The sequence below is a fragment of the Asterias rubens genome, chromosome 15 (assembly GCF_902459465.1).
Source record: "Asterias rubens chromosome 15, eAstRub1.3, whole genome shotgun sequence".
Lineage (NCBI taxonomy): Eukaryota > Metazoa > Echinodermata > Asteroidea > Forcipulatida > Asteriidae > Asterias > Asterias rubens.
Genome location: NC_047076.1, coordinates 13,807,746 through 13,825,737, shown reverse-complemented (window position 1 = coordinate 13,825,737; position 17,992 = coordinate 13,807,746). Strand labels below are relative to the sequence as shown.

Here is a 17,992-nt window from a genome sequence, read left to right as displayed (position 1 = left end):
CCTCTCAATATTGCATCACCTATTAATTTGCAACACTGAAGGACAAATGACTTGGCACATGTCTCAAGCTCATGGTGAGATCACATCATACGCCCAGTAACCACAGATGGTAAACTAGCCTCTTCTTGTACACAGCGTAGGGAGGAAGATGTTAAATGTTAATAAGTCATCTTCGGTTGGATGACTCATGATATGGGATGGGACACACCCTGGGGATGGTGCAATGCTTGGTTGATCATCGACCAAAAGGTGTAGCAAGTAATTGGAAAGCTGCTTATAGTATTCAGGAACCCTGTTGTTACATGTTTAAGATGTGTGAACAATTTGACGTTCACAACTTCATCCTAGAAGGCCCAAGACATGAAATGTGTCTTGCCTTGCAAATTACTCAGTTGATGTACTCTTTGTGTGTGTGTGTGTGTGTTGGTTCTTTATTGTGTGCATTAAGTACAAATCTTTACAAAATATCAAGATCAGCCTTTATGTGTTTTATCATTTTTAAAACAGATAAAATATGTTTTGAGTACACATGGATTTTAATTGCGTTCACTGGTACACCTATGGAGGAATGCAACCAACAATGACTGTTTTTTTGTTTTCACTACACTAGTTCAGATTTATGTACACTCAAGCCTACACAATTATGTGTAGTGCCACATGTACAGTTGCTGTACAATGGACCATCGACTAACAAGCTCTGCATACTTTGTAGTGTACACCAATAATGACCTCACATAACCTTGGTGACTTTGTTTACAAAAATTCCTAAGAATAATTCTTTATGTTTACATTTCTTTGTTGTCGATGTTCTGAGACAAACTGCAAAAGTGTGGGAAAAAACACAGTTGTTGCAGAATGCTGTTTAGTCTGGAAGCAAGCATTTACCCGCAACCAACCATGGTTTAAGATTTTGATTCCTTTGAACAATTCAACTTTTCATCCAAAACAAGGAATGTCTTCTTTTCATTCATCCAGGTATTCATACTTGCTTGCAGCCGGTTAAAATCTTTCACAACTAATAATATCTGTACAGTCCATTGGTTTAGTTGAATGATTAGTTTCCAAATTCTGGGCCCAATTTTGTAGAGCTGCTTTAAATTTCCCTGCTTAGCAATATTGAGTATGATACCAGTCACAAATTGTGCATGTGACATTGTACTTTGGCTGGTAACATTGTTCTAGTTAGCATCATTTTGTTTTGCTTAGCTTCAAGTATGCTTTTAGCAGCTCTATGAAAAAGGGCCCTGTGCCCAATTTCATAGAGCTGCTTAAGCACAAAAAGTAGCTAAGCATAACAAAATTATGCTAACCAGAATACGGTTACCAGTTTTACTAAAATGTCGCAAGTACAACTTGTGACTGGTATACTGCTCATTTCTGCTTAGCAGACAATTGTTAAGCAATATTATCTGCTTTATTTCAAAGCAGCTCTATGAAATTAGGCCCTGGTTTTAACATGTTGGATATGTACTGGCAATGAAAACCTGGTACAACTAGCCTATTTTTTACATTATTTACCTTAAGTTTCTATAACATGTACATACTCAGAAATAACAGGAAAGCTAAAAAGAAATAACCTAAATGCTTGACGGTGTTTGTGCATCCAGCAGACAGGATTTAATAAAATTCTTATTCCTGCCGAGAGTAATTTCATGAGGAACGATTTCTCACGAGATCCTTCCACTGAACTGTGAACACTGCTCAAGCAGAACCTACTCCTTATTATTTTGTGTTCCCAACTAAAAAAATATCAGACACATGTGTTACATGTACCATGCAAAATGTAATCAAAAAGTACACTGAATGGTGGAGGTTGTACTCATTTGGTTTATTAAGTTGAAGCTCAATAGTGCATAAAATGACACCAGTGGATACAGCAGGGCCCAATTTCATGGCTCTGCTTACCGTTTAATTCTGCAATCGTCATTCTTCGCTTACAGGGCGAGCGCAAAGTTTCATGCCAGCTTGGTATGTGAGTTAAGAATGCCTAGTAATAATGTGGACTACGCACGCAAAAGCAAAAATTGCTGCAAACTCGCGAAAAACGCTTGGTATAATGCAGAATTCCCTGCTTCTGTAAGAGCTTGGCCCAACTTCATGGATCTGCTTACAGTAAGCACAGAATCGGCACTTACAGAAGCAGGGAATTCTGTGCTTACTACAAGCGTATTTCGCGGGTAAGTGGCCTACAAGGCTAGCGCAGAAATTCAGCGCTTGCGTGTAAGCAGGGAATTGTGATCGTCAGCACAAAATTTGACGGTAAGCAGAGCCATGAAATTTGGACCAGATTATTTGCTTACACCGCGACCCGGTAAGCAGAGCCATGAAATTTGGACCAGATGTTAGAAAACAAAATGTACAAGGCTGTTCAACATACTGTAGGCCTATGTTACTACAATAGGAAATTTCCCTTTAGAGTAAAATTTTCTGCCAAATTGTAAGCCAATCGCTGTTAAATTTGAGTGAAATTGGCTCCAGATTATGGAATAAAGTAGACTTTGCTTGTTAATAGATCCACTTAGCCTGATGTCACAAGGGAGTTTTAGTCTAGTCTGAATGTGGAAACAAACAACCTCTGTTCTAATCAACCATACTCACAGCTTAACTTTGACCCCTGGTCAATGCATAATAGACTCACATCAACTTGTTGGTCAGTAAAATTTCTGGTTATTATATTGGTTTGCAGTATAAACTAATGAGAAAACGTTGTCATTAAGTTTGCAAAGAAATGAAGACAAGACCTATGGGGCCCTACACACTCATAGGCTAGTTTTTATAGTCCAAATGCTCTCTAAAACGCAACTGTGAAACCTTCAGGACCAACTTGGTTCCAACTCCCAACCATATTGCGCTCTGAATTTTTGTATTATAAGCTAGAATTTAAAAAAACTCAGATTTTATTTCATTGACAAATAAAGTCTTTGATTGAGCTATTTTTGTTTTCTATACATGTGTGTATGTGCAAAGCCACTACTGAAAGTTACAGGGTAGGTTACAACTTTAAATAGAGTATCTTTTGAACTTTTGTAGACAGTCCTAGGGGCTTGCTGAATCTCCAAAATTTGACAAAACATTTTAGGAATTCCGGATGGAAATTGGAAACAGTTACTGCAAAATTGACTCAGTCACCAAATGACTTCACAGTATTATTAAGGTCAATCCAGATTACTATGCTTCCTTGAGGTTGAGACGACAGAACGAACCTCTCATAATCATAGTTCTAGGAGTAAATCCAGAGGATATTAATAGCCATAGAAACAATTCATGTAATTTCACCTAAACCTTTGTTGGGCAGTTACTTATTCAATTGACCTGTGATCTCTCAATTACCATAACTTGTATCCAGTCAATCTTCCGAGTCACCTTTAACCTTTCAATCCCAGACATGGGATGGATTTAATGGAGGAGATTAAGGTTGCAAATACCCAAGGTACAAGTTCAATGCCCAATAAAATATTCTTCATACCTCAGTAGCAAGGTATTTGGTGGTCTTGCTTAATTTACCTCCATGATTAGGTAGGGGCAATTTTTACCCGCCAAAATGCCTTTGAGGAAACCATGACTTGAGGAAACTAACTCTGTATTCCGAGGTTGCAGAACTGTTGTATAAATTTGGGTAGCTATATTTGTTGGGGACTGGGTAATAATAGTATTAACTATTACTAAAATAATAGTAGTTGTGGGTACTTTTCCAGAACTCCAAGGTTTGCTCGCCTATCGTTTCTACGAACATGGAGATGACAACGGAAGTTGGGAGTAGGGACTGGGGGTAACTTGGTGGAATTCAATAATTATATGACAAGCTCTTTTCTTTCCAATTCGATCAAATGGTGAGGATACTCAAAATAGTGATTGTAAGTATATAAAAAATATTGTATTATTGGGTGTGGTTTACAGGAAAACTATGGTAATTAATTGAAAACTATTTCACTTACCCTGCCTGTTGCTTTTCGGTACCTTTGTACCGATTTGTCCATCAATTCAGTCACAGTAATGTCTCCACTCCCACACGGAACCACCACTCGCACCGCTCCAAAACTTACTGTCACCTTCATCTTGGCTTGGGAAAACTATCTCAACACATTCACAAAAAGTCTTGATGTTTCATCGGTTGAAATGTTTAATCTGCTGCATAGTTTCAGTTAAAACAATAAACTTGATTTTTAATGTCCCACGATGGAATGTTTGATCATGGTTTGATGAACGAAGCTGGTGGGTTGTTCAGGCGTTCTTTACCGCTGAGTCACACACACGGGTTGCTCCTTTTTCACGGACAATAAGTCCTTGTACTTTTGTACCCGGTCCAGCCAGTTTCACAATCAGTCGGTGTGTCTACCAAGAAAAACACAAAATAAATCACTCAATTTGCACACAAATTATGAATGAGGTGTTTCTGTGAAGAGCTCAAAATAGGTTTACATTGGATGGTCAAACAATTAAGCACGGCCATTCATTCAAATAATCACTATTCGTAGTAAGGAAAAACGAATTCCTACAAAAATTCGTTGCGTCAATGAGCTAAACAGTCGGTGTGTGTAGAATTGTATTTTTAAGACAACACAAAAATCACATCTTCGTTCACACATATGCACGTCAAACTCACCAGAATTCTGACTGAAACACTTCGACTCTATCCTCCATCTTATTCCAAAATGTTACAAAGATCCATATGAAGAGGAAACCAGTAACTGCAAATCCCAAAGTATGTTAAAACAGTGGTAAATGTGGCTAGGTAACGAACCCTTTTGCGAGGAAACCAAACTTCCGACATCCATTCGTCAGTTGTGGTTAAACGGATTATACCATTTTATAAGTAGGGGTTAATTGTACCACCTGTCGTAAACAGAGCAGTGCAGGTAAAATTCAAAGAACTTTGAACAAACAGCACACACAAAAATGTATTTTGCAACCTCTTTAAATGACGCAGATAATAATAAAAAGGTAAAATATAAGTTATAATAACATCACTGCAGCTTGTTTAGAGTTAAAAGTGACGCTCAAAATGCTCAAATCAAGTGATGCGAAGACGCGGAAAGATACTTTACCACATGTTTTTTTGAGATCGTCCAAGTTAAGCCTTCGTGTGTGAAGCCGATAGAGGGCGTTTTTACCAAGTTTTGGCTCCTTGTTGGATGGAACGGGAGCATAAAGTGGTGTTTTTTCCCCGTTTAACTTTGACAAGGTTTACGAAAGACAAGGCAAGACTTTTATACCTGAAATGATCACGACAGTAAAGGCAGTCGCTGCACAATTAACCTCTGTTTCTTTTCGAATTTAAAATCCCCTTCCACCCAAAAGTGTCAATTCTAAAAGTAACGTCTGCTGAACTTTTCGCCTCCATTGAGCGGACAGATTAATGTTCCCGCCAAATAATCACAAATTAAGCACAACCACGAAGTTTTTATGAACTGGCGACAGACAGTGAGCAGCTACGACTCCAAACTAAGTTCCTCAACGGTGACACCATGACTAAACTAAAAATTGCCGCTGGTGGAGGAAAACTTGTCACGCCAACTCTCCATCTCGACCCATCATCTTCACCCTCATCACCCAGCACAATCTTCCGCTTCGGGGGATGTTACACAACGGTTACTGGATAGTACCTCTGATGACAATTATTTGTTTTCAAAGTGTGTCCACGGTATGAAGATAAGCGAAGATTGTCCCCAAGCGTTAAATTACAATCCGGGGGTCCATGACCGCCCATTATCGTCGCCATTTCGCCAACGACTCTGGCTGCCAGTGATATCGGAGGCTGGTACACTCTCGCAACCAGCAATGCGTTTAGATTCAAATGAAAGAAACAATACATTATGAACATCTCGGTGGACCAACTACTTTCGTTTTAAAAGTTTTCCCTTGTAAACAGTTTGCTTTCAGAGGTTGTATTAGTAAATCAATGCATGTTTTGCTTTGATTCTTAAAAATATTAGGCCATGGAGGAAGAAATGATAAGGCCTAATAAACATCAGGTTATTGTTTAAAGATTTTTAATAATCACAAACGCATGATGATGAATTCAATCAAATAAAATAAAAATAAAATTCAAATGTTATAATTATTTCCAAGCGTTTATAATGGATTTGTGTCGGGTGTAAGAATGGAACAATAAAGCCGGTGTGGGCGTAGCCTGAACATCTGACGTCACACCTGGAGGATAAATACAGGGGCCTAGTCTGTAGTGTGGTGGGCGCAGCCGGTTTTGGGCCAAATTAGTGAGACTGCCAATGTAAGCATCATGGCATACCGAACAAAAAATACAGCCAGCGGACCAAGGCGTAAGAAGGTATGGTAACGAGCTATTATCTTAAGACGTCCCAAGTCGTTACTCTCAAGTACATGCTTCATTTACTCTGGTGTGATGACAAAAACCAATTCACCCACTGATTAGATAATCGCCCAGAAAACAACTCCCTTTTTAAAACAATTAACAAACCCATCGAAGCAGATACAATAGCTGATAATCAAAAGTCTTTTTACACGTCAATAAACTGAGTTAAATTAAACTAAACAACAACAGGTGTTTTGTCACATGACAACAGGTGGGTAGCATCCCTGCTATGTTAACAACATGAGCCGTGTCCATCAAAAGTTACATCCGTTTATTTGGAAGCACATTTGAATCATGGTTGAATCTGTCTGAAATCATGTAGTGGTATGAAAATGATGGCAAACCAACTAAATTAACAAAGGAAATTTGTCGGGAATTGATATCTAAAACCACTCGTGCCTCTGGCCGCAGCAAAACAATGTTTTCTACCTCCATGGTTTTAGGGACGTCTGGAATTAAGTGTAACCATTTTGCTAACCTTTTGCTCGAGGATATTTCTACATGACCTTACAAGGTTCAAGGAAAACACGAGACCTATCGTCAAATCGTCATCATCATCAGATTTACCGAGAAAGGGTAATGGATTTGACAGAGTTGTTTCGGGGGTGGGTGATGGGGCCGTAACGCCCCGAGCGAGGCACCGACAGGGCACGGCGGAGTGCCGGCCGGCACAGAGATGGGATCGGTCGGTGCTCTGTGTGTGCTATAAATAATGAACAGACTGGAAACTAGTTTACTCTGGACCTTTGCCAGTCATGAAATCATATAATAACACCCCTCTCGACCCTTTTAGCGTGTCACGTGGTGCAAATAACCAAATCCTTGCATGCTGAATATGAAATTATAACTAACACTAACAGTTTACTGTGTCATCATAACATAGGCCTACACTCTTAGATTATAATACCATGGAGCGATAATACACACAGTATGGACATAGGTATAAAACCATTGCGTTTGTTTTTCTGAATCGGAAGGTTAAAAGAACAAATAAAGTGTTGCCTAAATAATTAGGAATTATGAAAACCTTTCACTTTGAAAAAATAGCATCTACAGGCCGGCAACAGGCTTATACATACGTATACTTATATTGTTGTAAATGGGAGCAAAAACTGTGTTTTCCACAATATCCGTATCCTTGCTCAAGGCAGTCGAATTATTCACTCCGAAAAAAAAACCCCTTTGCAAAACAATAAACTTCAAGGCAGCGGTGCAAGTATGTGTAATTAGTATAGTACAAAAATAAGTTTCATTACCTTGTACAATGAAACGTAGACCCTTTTCTTCTCCTTTACTTCAGTTGTTCCAGTTGAAGGATCGTTCGTCACTTTGTCTTGTTTTCAATTCACTAATCAATGCTGAGCAAGACGCTTTCACCACCAAGCAATGATGCTATAAACTACCACCATGGAGCTTACTTCTAATGCTATACCCACATCCTTTGCCAATATAATGAAATTAACACAACTATCCACAGGGACTTCAAAACCCTCAAGGACTTAGTTGGTGACCACTTTCACCCAGAGGTATCTGATTGGTTAAAGTAGCTGCTGACGTCAGAGATAAACAGATGATTAGGTCACGCCTATTGCTAGCTGTAGTCACTGTGTGGAGTTCCCGTACAGACTGGGGATACTGGGAATTGCTAATGAGCTACCAACGCCATGCTAAGAATTCGACGATCTGGTTAAGTGATTTAGATGCTTCCGGATAGCTTAGGACCTTTTAGACTTTGAAACCGATAAGGAACTTGTCTGAGCGATGGGTTTATAACATTAAACTTGGGAGTTATACACACAACTTTACAACAACCCATGAACCGAGTTTTCTGAAATAAATATTAATAAAAACATTTCTTTACCCGTGCTTCGATGTGCGTTTCATTCTGTGTTAGCACATTGTGTACTCAGTACTTACCCGATTCCTGTGAAAAAAAGATTACCTTCACGGTCACCTTCACGGTCAGACCGTGGTAGTGTTCAGCTGAAATCTCGTCTATTAATATTGACCAGATGGGGTTCTACCGCATTGTATGGACCGACTCGGTGACTGACTTTCGAAAATAATCGGTAATTTTTCATAAATAAATAGCGTGTAATCAGACTACTAAATCAAATTTCAAGGGTCGTTCGTTCTATGGCTGTGTTTTCGGTTGAAGATAAGCTTTCTACCGTGTTTAATCCAATCATGGAGGTATAGATTTCTACCCCCAACCTGCTCTACTCCATGCTCCAGGCTATGAACCCACGAACGAGATAAGTAGAGAGTTAAGGTGCTGTAGTGTATTGATGAAGCGAAGTTCGGAAAGGCATTGCGCTGACGAGAGCTTAAATTCCTCCTTCGTCCGTGGTTTATTAAGGACATGCATAGAGGAAGGAACAACAATGAATTAACAAAATCCATTCAAAGTTCATTCGTTTTATCCTGCGTCAAAATGAACATAACTTGAGAAAAACCTATTTGACCATAACCCTTCTTCAAACGATTTCAATTAAATGTCATATTTTGTCTCGTCAAAATGCCGGTTTTGGACGCATGCCGGCATGTGACATGCCGGCATTACCGCTTGCTAACTCGAGTTTCAATTTCAACAAATGTTTTCATTCATTTTATGTTAACAGTCCAAAGTTATTCCCCAAATCTTTAGAAAAATGCGACTCAGTCTTTCCATTATGACGTCATTAATATGTATGTCGTCATGAATGGTATTTCAGTGATGCGCGTCTGAGTTGGTAGCAACGCGCGGTTGCGTGAATGTTCGTTTACTTTGTTTGTCGACATAAAGTCTGTGCGTTGCATAGTTTATAAGGTGTTTGTTTGTGCACTACGGCTACAATTCTTTTGGGTCACACTGCTGGTGCGGACGGCAGTGGTTTTCCCGTTCAAACAAGGCATCATTTATGGTCAACTTCTAGATTTTTTGACTCAAACCTTCCATAATGGGAGCAAGTGATTTGAAGTAACTTTGATCTGAGGTAGCTTTTATTCCGATTCACGATGGCGGAGGAATTGAAGGCAGTCAATGTGATATCGGACAGAAAATCAGCGGGTTAGTTGTTGAGGAATATTTATCTGGAAATTTATATCAGAAAGATTTTGTAATGAAATTATTTGGGGTTGAACCAATAGAAAAATTACCAGAGCGAGATTTGAACTAACGCGCTTTTAAATTTCCCACCGGCGGTCTACCAACTGAGCTATCTACGCCTATGTTAGCAGTCTCCCTGTTTTGCCAATATATTTGGAAATGCAAAAATAAAATACTCATGAACCTATTGACTTATCTGGCTGGTCTCATCTGTCAGTCTGTTTTTGTCTAGTCTGTCCCAGGGTAACTTCAAATTTTCCCTTCATGTTGGTAGTTAGCCATGTTTTAATTGTGTTTCAATTGATGATGGAGAATGTATAATGCTTGAATTGCATTTGATGCTTTTGTTTGTTGTTGCCAATATTGGAATAAATGTCTAAACAGTAAACTTATTTTCCATTATTAAAATCCTTGATATGACTCAGGTCTTGCGAGTGACGTCCTGGCCGCTATGGGAGTCAAGATGAAACCCATGAACAAACCCCGTAAATGGACTTTATTCCGTGCCTCAAACCAAGGATTTGTCAAGAGAATTTACCGTAGCGATAAAGCACTCAAAGATGAGCAACTTCGGCAGCAGAAATTCCGCCATTTTGTCATTCATCCACTCAGTATTTTTCGGTTCGTAAATACTATTGATGGTGTTGATTATGTTGTTGTTGTTGTTGTTGTTGTTGTTGTTGTTGTTGTAGTTGTAGTAAAAACAATTAAAACACCTTCTCTTCATTCAAGGAACTGTAACACACATACAGGGCCCAATTTCATAAAGTAAGCACAAAAACAAGCACAGAAAAACTATCGCTTAGCAGAAACGGGTTACAAGAAAAAAATTCCATAAAGTTTGCATTCTTGTGATTGGTGCCCCACCCATTTCGTGCTTAGCAGCTACACATTAAACTCACACAGTCTGAAAATAATGATGGTAGAGAAAGCTTGCTGTGGCGCTGGAGTTTTTGAGAAATGAGTAACAAGCCACAAAAAATTATTGTAAGCATGTATAACATATTTTCGTGACATTAATGAATACAATCCATTTGTTATTTCAGTTGGTGTTGGGACATGTGGATGGTTCTATTGATGTGCATCACGTTGATTATTCTACCAATCAACATCGCTTTCTACAGTGATCAATTCTCAGCATCTTGGACCGTAGCAAACTGCTTCACGGACAGTTTCTTCATGATTGATATTTGTCTTAATTTCTTTACTGGAATTATCGATCAAAAGAACGAACGGGTATGTAGGCTTGGTGTACAAAAGAAAAACATTAATTAGAAATAATGATAATAATAATAACAATAATCATCATCATCATCATCATTACTATCATAGTTCAATCAAATGTAACTTGATGTTTTTGTTTTGTTGTCTACTCAAGGTGATCATAATACGAAGAAAAATCGCTGGCAAATATTTAAAAGCTTGGTTCCTTCCTGATTTGATCTCATCGTTTCCATTTGATTACATCTACATCTTCATAAATGGTACTGAGGGATATACATCGGACTCCACTGCACTAACACTCCGCGTATTCCGGTAGGTTATCCTCCCCCCCCCCCCCACCCCCGTAAAGCCTGTAAGCACAAAACCCTGCTAAGCACAATCAAATCTTGCTTAGCAAAAACACCAGCCAACAATCCCAAAGTTTACATTGTTGCGATTGGTGCCCCACTCAATTTTGGCTTAGCGAAGAAATTTGTTAAGCAGCACTTTCTGCTACAAAGATTTATACAATTGAGCCATGAGCCTTATTTCAATAAGCCTGAAAGCACAAAAAAATGCTAAGCACAGGAAAATCTTTCAGCAGAAACAGGTTACCAGCCAGCATTCCATAAAGTTTTCATTGTTGCGACTGGTGCCAAACAAATTTCTGGCTGGGAAAATAATTTGATTAGCAGTATTTTCTGCCTAGCAGCTTCATACAATATGACCCTGGTGTAAAGATGATTATACCGTCATAACACCATCATTTCTGGCTTAGCAAACAAATTGCTAAGCAGTTTTTGCTGCTAAACAGTTTTATAAATTGGGCCCTGGTGGAGAGACAGTTATACCGTCATTATACAGTCATTTCTGGCTTAGCAAATAAAATACTAAGCAGTATTTTCTGCCTAACAGCTTTATACAACTTTGCCCTGGTGTAGAGACAGTTGTACTAAACTATATTTCACAGCATGCTGCTCTGTCCCTCTACCACCTCCTCTTGCCAAATTACAAACTTTTTAAATTAATGATTAGAAGTGAATTTATTATCTCCTGAAGTCAATCAGAGTATACTGATCGAAACGTTGAGTCGTTAACCACTGGTTCTTTTCAGAACCAACACTACTCAAAAGAGATTTCCACATGGTGTTACTGCAAATCTCTCTTAGTTATACTTCCACCATGCACCAAGTTTAAAATCCTACTTATAAGTTTCTTATTGTTGTCTAATTAGATTGGCCAAGATCTTAGGGATTCTAAGACTGCTGCGTCTTGCTCGACTCATGAGATATGTCAACAAACTCGAAGAGGTGAGTTAACATTGTGATGGATATTTCCAGCGTTTGATTTGTACAAAGGCATTGAGCGGCAGATTTTATTAATAATAATAATAATAATAATAATAATAATAATAATAATAATAATAATAATAATAATAATAATAATAATAATAATAATAATAATAATAATAATAATAATAATAATAATAATAATAATAATAATAATAATAATAATAATAATAATAATAATAATAATAATAATAATAATAATAATAATAATAATAATAATAATAATAATAATAATAATAATAATAATAATAATAATAATAATATAATAATAATAATAATAATAATAATAATAATAATAATAATAATAATAATAATAATAATAATAATAATAATAATAATAATAATAATAATAATAATAATAATAATAATAATAATAATAATAATAATAATAATTTTTGGGAACAGCGAGGATCCTGAGAAAGACCCTTGAGATCTAAGGCTACGGGACGTAGCCCGGCTTGAGGAGTTACCGGCACAAAGGAAAATGAGATCTTTCTTTTGCATGCTGTGATAAAATGAAATAATAATAATAATAATAATAATAATAATAATAATAATAATAATAATAATAATAATAATAATAATAATAAAAATAGTTACATTTATATAGCGCTTTATACTAAAACTAAGCAAATATAAATGATAAGTAAGCAAACGGGAAAAAACTTTTTAAATCGATATCGTTCACGTTTTTTGTTCAATCTTGTCAGATCTTCAGTGTAGAAGGAGCAGTGATCCGGATAATCAACTTGAGTCTGGTCATGCTGGTTGTGATTCATTGGAATAGTTGTATTCAATTCTTCATCGCATTCGCTCAAGATTTCCCGCCGGACAGTTGGGTGACTCTTAGTGGTCTTGAGGTAAAAACTGAGCCCTTCGGTTGAAAATGAAGATTTTTAACAAAGTAATAGATTTTTAACAAAGTAATACAATCGTTTGGTTTTTGAAAACAAGAAACCCTTTTTAAGAATGTGCATGCAATAAAATAAACCTTGGATTCAGTATTTTGAACATATTTGAATTATAGTCCTTTTTGGCAAGGTCTAACCACATTAGAAACATTTTAGCCTTCAAGAAAGAATCTGCTAGGGTTAAAACGTCAGGCCATAAAACAATTTGCGCATTTATTTATACCATCGGTCCTTTCTAATTAAATGTTTTCACCTTAAAAGCAAAATGCATGAATAAGTAATACTTTTGTTTAATATCTCCAGAATGCTGATAAATGGGATCAATATTCCTGGGCTTTCTTCACAGCCATCAGTCACATGCTTGGTATTGGATTTGGTCGTCATACACCACAAAACCTGATCGAGATGTGGGCTGCTACTATAAGTATCACACTAGGTGCTTCGTTTTATGCCGGCTTTGTTGGCCAAATGGCCACTTTGCTTCTATCTATAGGTGCATCAGGCAGAATCTACAATGAAAAGGTAAACTTATTTAAGGAACACGTTGCCTTGGATCGGGCGAGATGGTCCATGAAAAGCAATTGAAGATTTTTTAAAAGTAGAATATAATGATCCACACAAATATGCCTCGAAAGTGCATGGTTTTCCTTATACTTTGCAATAAACTAACACGGTCGGCCATTTTATGGACTCAAAAACTTGACTGTACAAAATTGCGTGCCGTGTTAGTTCATGACATATAAGGAAAGCCATGCAATTTCTAGGCATATTTGTGTGGATCATTATATTCTACTTTGAAAACATCTTTCTAACCACATACAAAGGGATTCAAATGCTTTGCATTTTTTTTTTACTGCGCCTTGAACACCCCGCAGGGTGGATATGTGCGCATTACAAGTCTTTTTATTATTATTTATTATTAGTTTCTAAGTAAATCATGGCGTCGAAATCAAGCATCTTAAAGCACACAACTTTGTGTGACAAGAAAGTTTTTTCATCCATTATTATCTCGCAACTTTGACGACCAATTAAGTTCAAATTTCACAGGTTTGTTATTTTGTGCATATGTTGGGATACACCAAGTAAGAAGACTGGCCTTTGACAATTTATACTGCAGCCAGTAGACCGTCGGGAAATTTGTACAACTTATTATGAATATTGATTTCTTAATTTTTGAAAAGCTAATAACCATTCCAGATGTTGAAGAGTGAGTTTGACCAAAAAATGGTTTAACCCATAACCCCAAATTAAAATTCTTTATCCCCAATAAAAATTTAAAATCTATTAACAAATGACTTCAACAATTTTGTCAATGTTAATGTGCTAACACTGTAAAATTTGTGTGCACAAGCCTATGATGAAAGTGTTTTCTAACTAGAGATATTTGTTTTTTACTATTAACTTATTTGCATAGATCAACCAAGTCAAGGAATACATGCGTTATCGCAAAATACCAGGGCAGACACAGAAGCGCGTATTGGATTACTACGATCATCGTTACCAGCGGAAATTTTTTGATGAGGATGAGATTCTTCAGGAGCAGAATGATCCAATAAGAAGGGTGAGTAATGTCAATTAATTAGTCAATAATCAATAAACAGGATTTGAAACTTTGCATGGTGGAAAGAGAGGTTTACGTGGTAACACCATGTGTAAATCTCTTTTGAGTAGTGTTGGTTCTGAAAAGAACCAGTGGTTGACAACTCAAAGTTTCGATCAGTATGCTCTGATCGTCTTCAGGAGAAGAAATAATCAATATATTACAGCAATCAATCGGATGAAGAATAACCACAAAAGCCAATTCCTATTCAAATATTTATTGATCATGAATTTTCAAATGATACAGAAATCGTTTCAATGGTATTTATAGCAGTTGATTGCAAAATTAAGATGATATAGAAGTTATTGGTTTGAACAAAGAAAAATTTACTGGAGCAGGACTTGAACCAACGACCTTTGGGTTAGCGTACCGGCGCTCTACCAACTGAGGTTTCTGACAAGCCATATGTTGAGGGTCTCCCTATTAGTCAATATCTTTGTTCAGGGTACCAGTCAGAAGCCATACAACCGTTAACTGCCGTGTAACCAGGGATCACACCCAAGTTTTCGATACAACTTTGGAAGCGGCAGCCAGGGGATCACCTTAAGGGGGTGCAAATTTTTATTTCAGATATCAAATAATAAACCACAACCCTTGAGGTTTATGATATAATAATACTTGGTTCGTATATAGCGCTTTAACACACCCCTAAAGGGCCGTATCAAAGTGCACAGTAGTTTTTCTGCAAGGTTTGAAGAGCTACGATTTCAAGTATAAGACCTACTTTTTAAAGCACCTATTGGATTACAAGGTGCTGTGGCGCAATATGCTGCCAATCAAACCAGGAACACCGAGGCGAACCCCTTCTCGTGCAATACACAACACACGGGACCAACGGCTTTACATCCCATCCGACTGGGACATAAAATTAACATGTTTTCTTGGTTTGCCATAATTTAAATTGTTTTTCTCCAAAAAAAGGAGATCATACAACATAGTCTTCGCTCTCTCGTCAGCAAAGTAGAATTTCTCAACAAAGGAAGTCCGGACTACGTCGTCGATGTCATCGAGAAACTAACATTTGAAGTCTACTTGAAGGGTGACACCATCATAAAGGCTGGTCGTAAAGGCAACAGCATGTATTTCATTGAGCATGGAAATGTACAAATTGAAGTCGAAGGCCGGGTGGTTGGCAAACTTCAGGATGGAGACCATTTTGGTGGTGAGAATTTTTGATAAGAAGTTTGCAGAAATGTTTTATTTTTTTTCTATTTGGTCTTAGATTTGTTGTGTTGTTAACTATAATCCATTGACTGCTTTGCCAGGTTTATCATCATTTGTTATTTTCATATACAACATCATATTTTCATTTTAGTTGATTTAGTGTTGTTGTTATTGTTTTGATCATTTTCGTACGTCCTCTTATTTTCTGTCTCTGTCTCTTGTCTACATCCTTGGTTTATCAAATCTGCCTCCATACTTTTCCTTTTTATTGACTTTGGGTGCGCTCGATTAGCTTCCCTGGGTCGACCATGATCTGCACCCAGTACGTTTGAATAGCTTTGACAACATATGCAGCGCTCACCCTGGTCAGCTCCAAGTGCCTTGCTTGTGGAAGAGGTCACTCTGGGCTGGCCCATGGTGCATGACATCACCACGAGAGAGTGAGTGATCGTCCAATTAGCTCTTGTCAGGGGCTCACCCGATTGATCACGGGGTCGACACAGGAAAGCTAATTGAACGCACCCTGTATAAACATTACACCCCTCTGTTTGCTATTAAATTGTATATGGATCATTCTGTAATGCTGTGTAGTTGACAGTAGGGACATAAATGTGAATTGAATAATTGTGGATTTATTGCAGAGATTGCTTTGTTGATTGATGAACGCCGCGTTGCATCCGTTGTAACAACAACTACCTGTGACATATACCGCCTCAACAGAGAGAGCTTTAATCAAGGTACTTATCTAGTAGATGTTCAATATTTATGTTTTGTTCACTTCCTTAATTGATTGTTACATTTTACTGTTTTTATAATGTTTAATATTAATATTTTTATCCCTCCTGTGAGTGGCGCTTGCGCTATTGGATGTTGAGTAAAAATAAATAAAACTAAAATAAATAAAAAATTGTTCAATATGCATCGGGAATAAAGACCATTATTTGGTTTGACTCCAACACCGATGTGTGTAAGCACTGTATACTAGAGTTTCCACCGAGTTCTGTGAGAATCACAGGCATACTAATTGGGTGGGATTTTAACCCACAATCAATCTAGAGCAGATGTCTTACCAACTAGACCACCGAGATTGCCCAGTAGCTAACAGAGGCAGTTCCAATCCTATATTTTAGCAGCAGTTACCGCAGTGATTTAATAGATGTTAAACTTGCATCGAGGTTTAAGAATATGAACTTTGGTTTAACCCCTACACCGATGCCTGGTAGCACTGTATACTCAGTACTTTCTCAAGTTCAGTGAATAAAATCACAGGTAAATTACTCGGGTGGGATTCAAACCCAAACCCTTGCCAATCTGAAGCAGTGTCTTACCAACTAGACCACCGAGATTGCCCAGTAGCTAGAGGCAGGTCTGAATCCTGTACTTTGAATTTTTAGCAGTGGGTTCTGCAATGACATACTTGTCCTTCTATCTCTCTATTAAATTCATATTGTTTGACTTATGATCATCATTTCAACCATTTAATTTATAATAATAACCGTATTTATAACGCGCCTTTTGCCAAAGGATACAAAGCGCCAGATATTATTACTGCAAGGAGTGGGGCGAATTTTGAGTAAAAGACCTAATTTTTAAGCACCATGTAATGGTTTACAAGGTGCTGTGGCGCAATAATAATGCCAATCCAGCGAGGAACACCGGGGCGAACCCCTTCTCTTTTCGATAAGTGCACTGGTTTTTTTTACATGCGTTTACACATGGAACTAACGGCTTTACGTTAGCAATGGTTCAGTGTCTTGCTTTAAGGACACAAGTGTCACGACCAGGGATTCGAATCCACATTCTGCTGATCAGAAACGCCAGAGTTTAAATTCGGTGCTCTACACCGCTCGGCCACGACACTTACGTAAATCTTTTTGATTTTTTCCCCCTGTATATTCTGATCAGTCTTAGACGAGCATCCCGACGTGCGAGGAATGATGGCAGATGTAGCCAAGGAACGACTGCAGAAAATTCTGCAAAGTAATTCTGAAGAAAGTACAGAAGACCTCTTTGAATCTGCTGAAGACTGAGGGTTATCAAGCAATCAAGTTAATGTAATCAATGCAATCAAGTTAATGTAATCAATGTAATCAAATCAAGGTAATCAATGTAATCAAATCAAGGTAATCAATGTAATCAAAGCAAGGTAATCAATGTAATCAAATCAAGGTAATCAATGTAATCAAATCAAGGTAATCAATGTAATCAAATCAAGGTAATCAGTGTAATCAAATCAAGGTAATCAATGTAATCAAATCAAGGTAATCAATGCACTTATTAGGAATCAATAACTTAATAACAGGAATGAACTGCAAGAAATTAAAAAAATTTAAACATCATAAATTA

The 17,992-nt window shown here is 37.4% G+C and overlaps 2 protein-coding genes across 3 annotated transcripts in view; one reads left to right on the top strand and one right to left on the bottom strand.

The window, feature by feature from the left end:
* LOC117299831 (partitioning defective 3 homolog) overlaps positions 1-7,745 on the bottom strand; it is a 99,949-nt gene extending 92,204 nt beyond the window's left edge. Inside the window, exons 1-2 of one of the 2 annotated variants that reach the window (XM_033783376.1) lie at positions 7,588-7,745; positions 3,936-4,332 (exon numbers count right to left, since the gene is read on the bottom strand). In XM_033783376.1, coding sequence (XP_033639267.1) covers positions 3,936-4,055 — 120 coding nt within the window. In that variant the 5' untranslated portion in view covers positions 4,056-4,332; positions 7,588-7,745. Of the gene's footprint in view, positions 1-3,935; positions 4,333-4,603; positions 4,776-7,587 lie in introns of those variants that run through there. The other variant, XM_033783374.1, reaches the window with a different exon arrangement.
* Positions 7,746-9,328: 1,583 nt separating this feature from the next.
* On the top strand, positions 9,329-17,676 carry LOC117300294 (potassium/sodium hyperpolarization-activated cyclic nucleotide-gated channel 2-like). Its single transcript, XM_033784030.1, has 11 exons — positions 9,329-9,380; positions 9,845-10,040; positions 10,466-10,655; positions 10,798-10,955; positions 11,857-11,932; positions 12,682-12,831; positions 13,186-13,404; positions 14,297-14,443; positions 15,404-15,644; positions 16,288-16,383; positions 17,552-17,676. The coding sequence occupies exons 1-11, from the start codon at positions 9,329-9,331 to the stop codon at positions 17,674-17,676; spliced, it is 1,650 nt and encodes a 549-aa protein (XP_033639921.1).
* The last annotated feature ends 316 nt before the right edge of the window (positions 17,677-17,992 follow it).

Coding starts and splice junctions, on each gene's coding strand:
- LOC117300294 (XM_033784030.1), top strand. CDS start 9,329: ATGGCGGAGGAATTGAAGGCAGTCAATGTGATATCGGACAGAAAATCA. Junction 9,381..9,844: donor ATCGGACAGAAAATCAGCGG/GTTAGTTGTTGA, acceptor GATATGACTCAG/GTCTTGCGAGTGACGTCCTG. Junction 10,041..10,465: donor CATCCACTCAGTATTTTTCG/GTTCGTAAATAC, acceptor TTGTTATTTCAG/TTGGTGTTGGGACATGTGGA.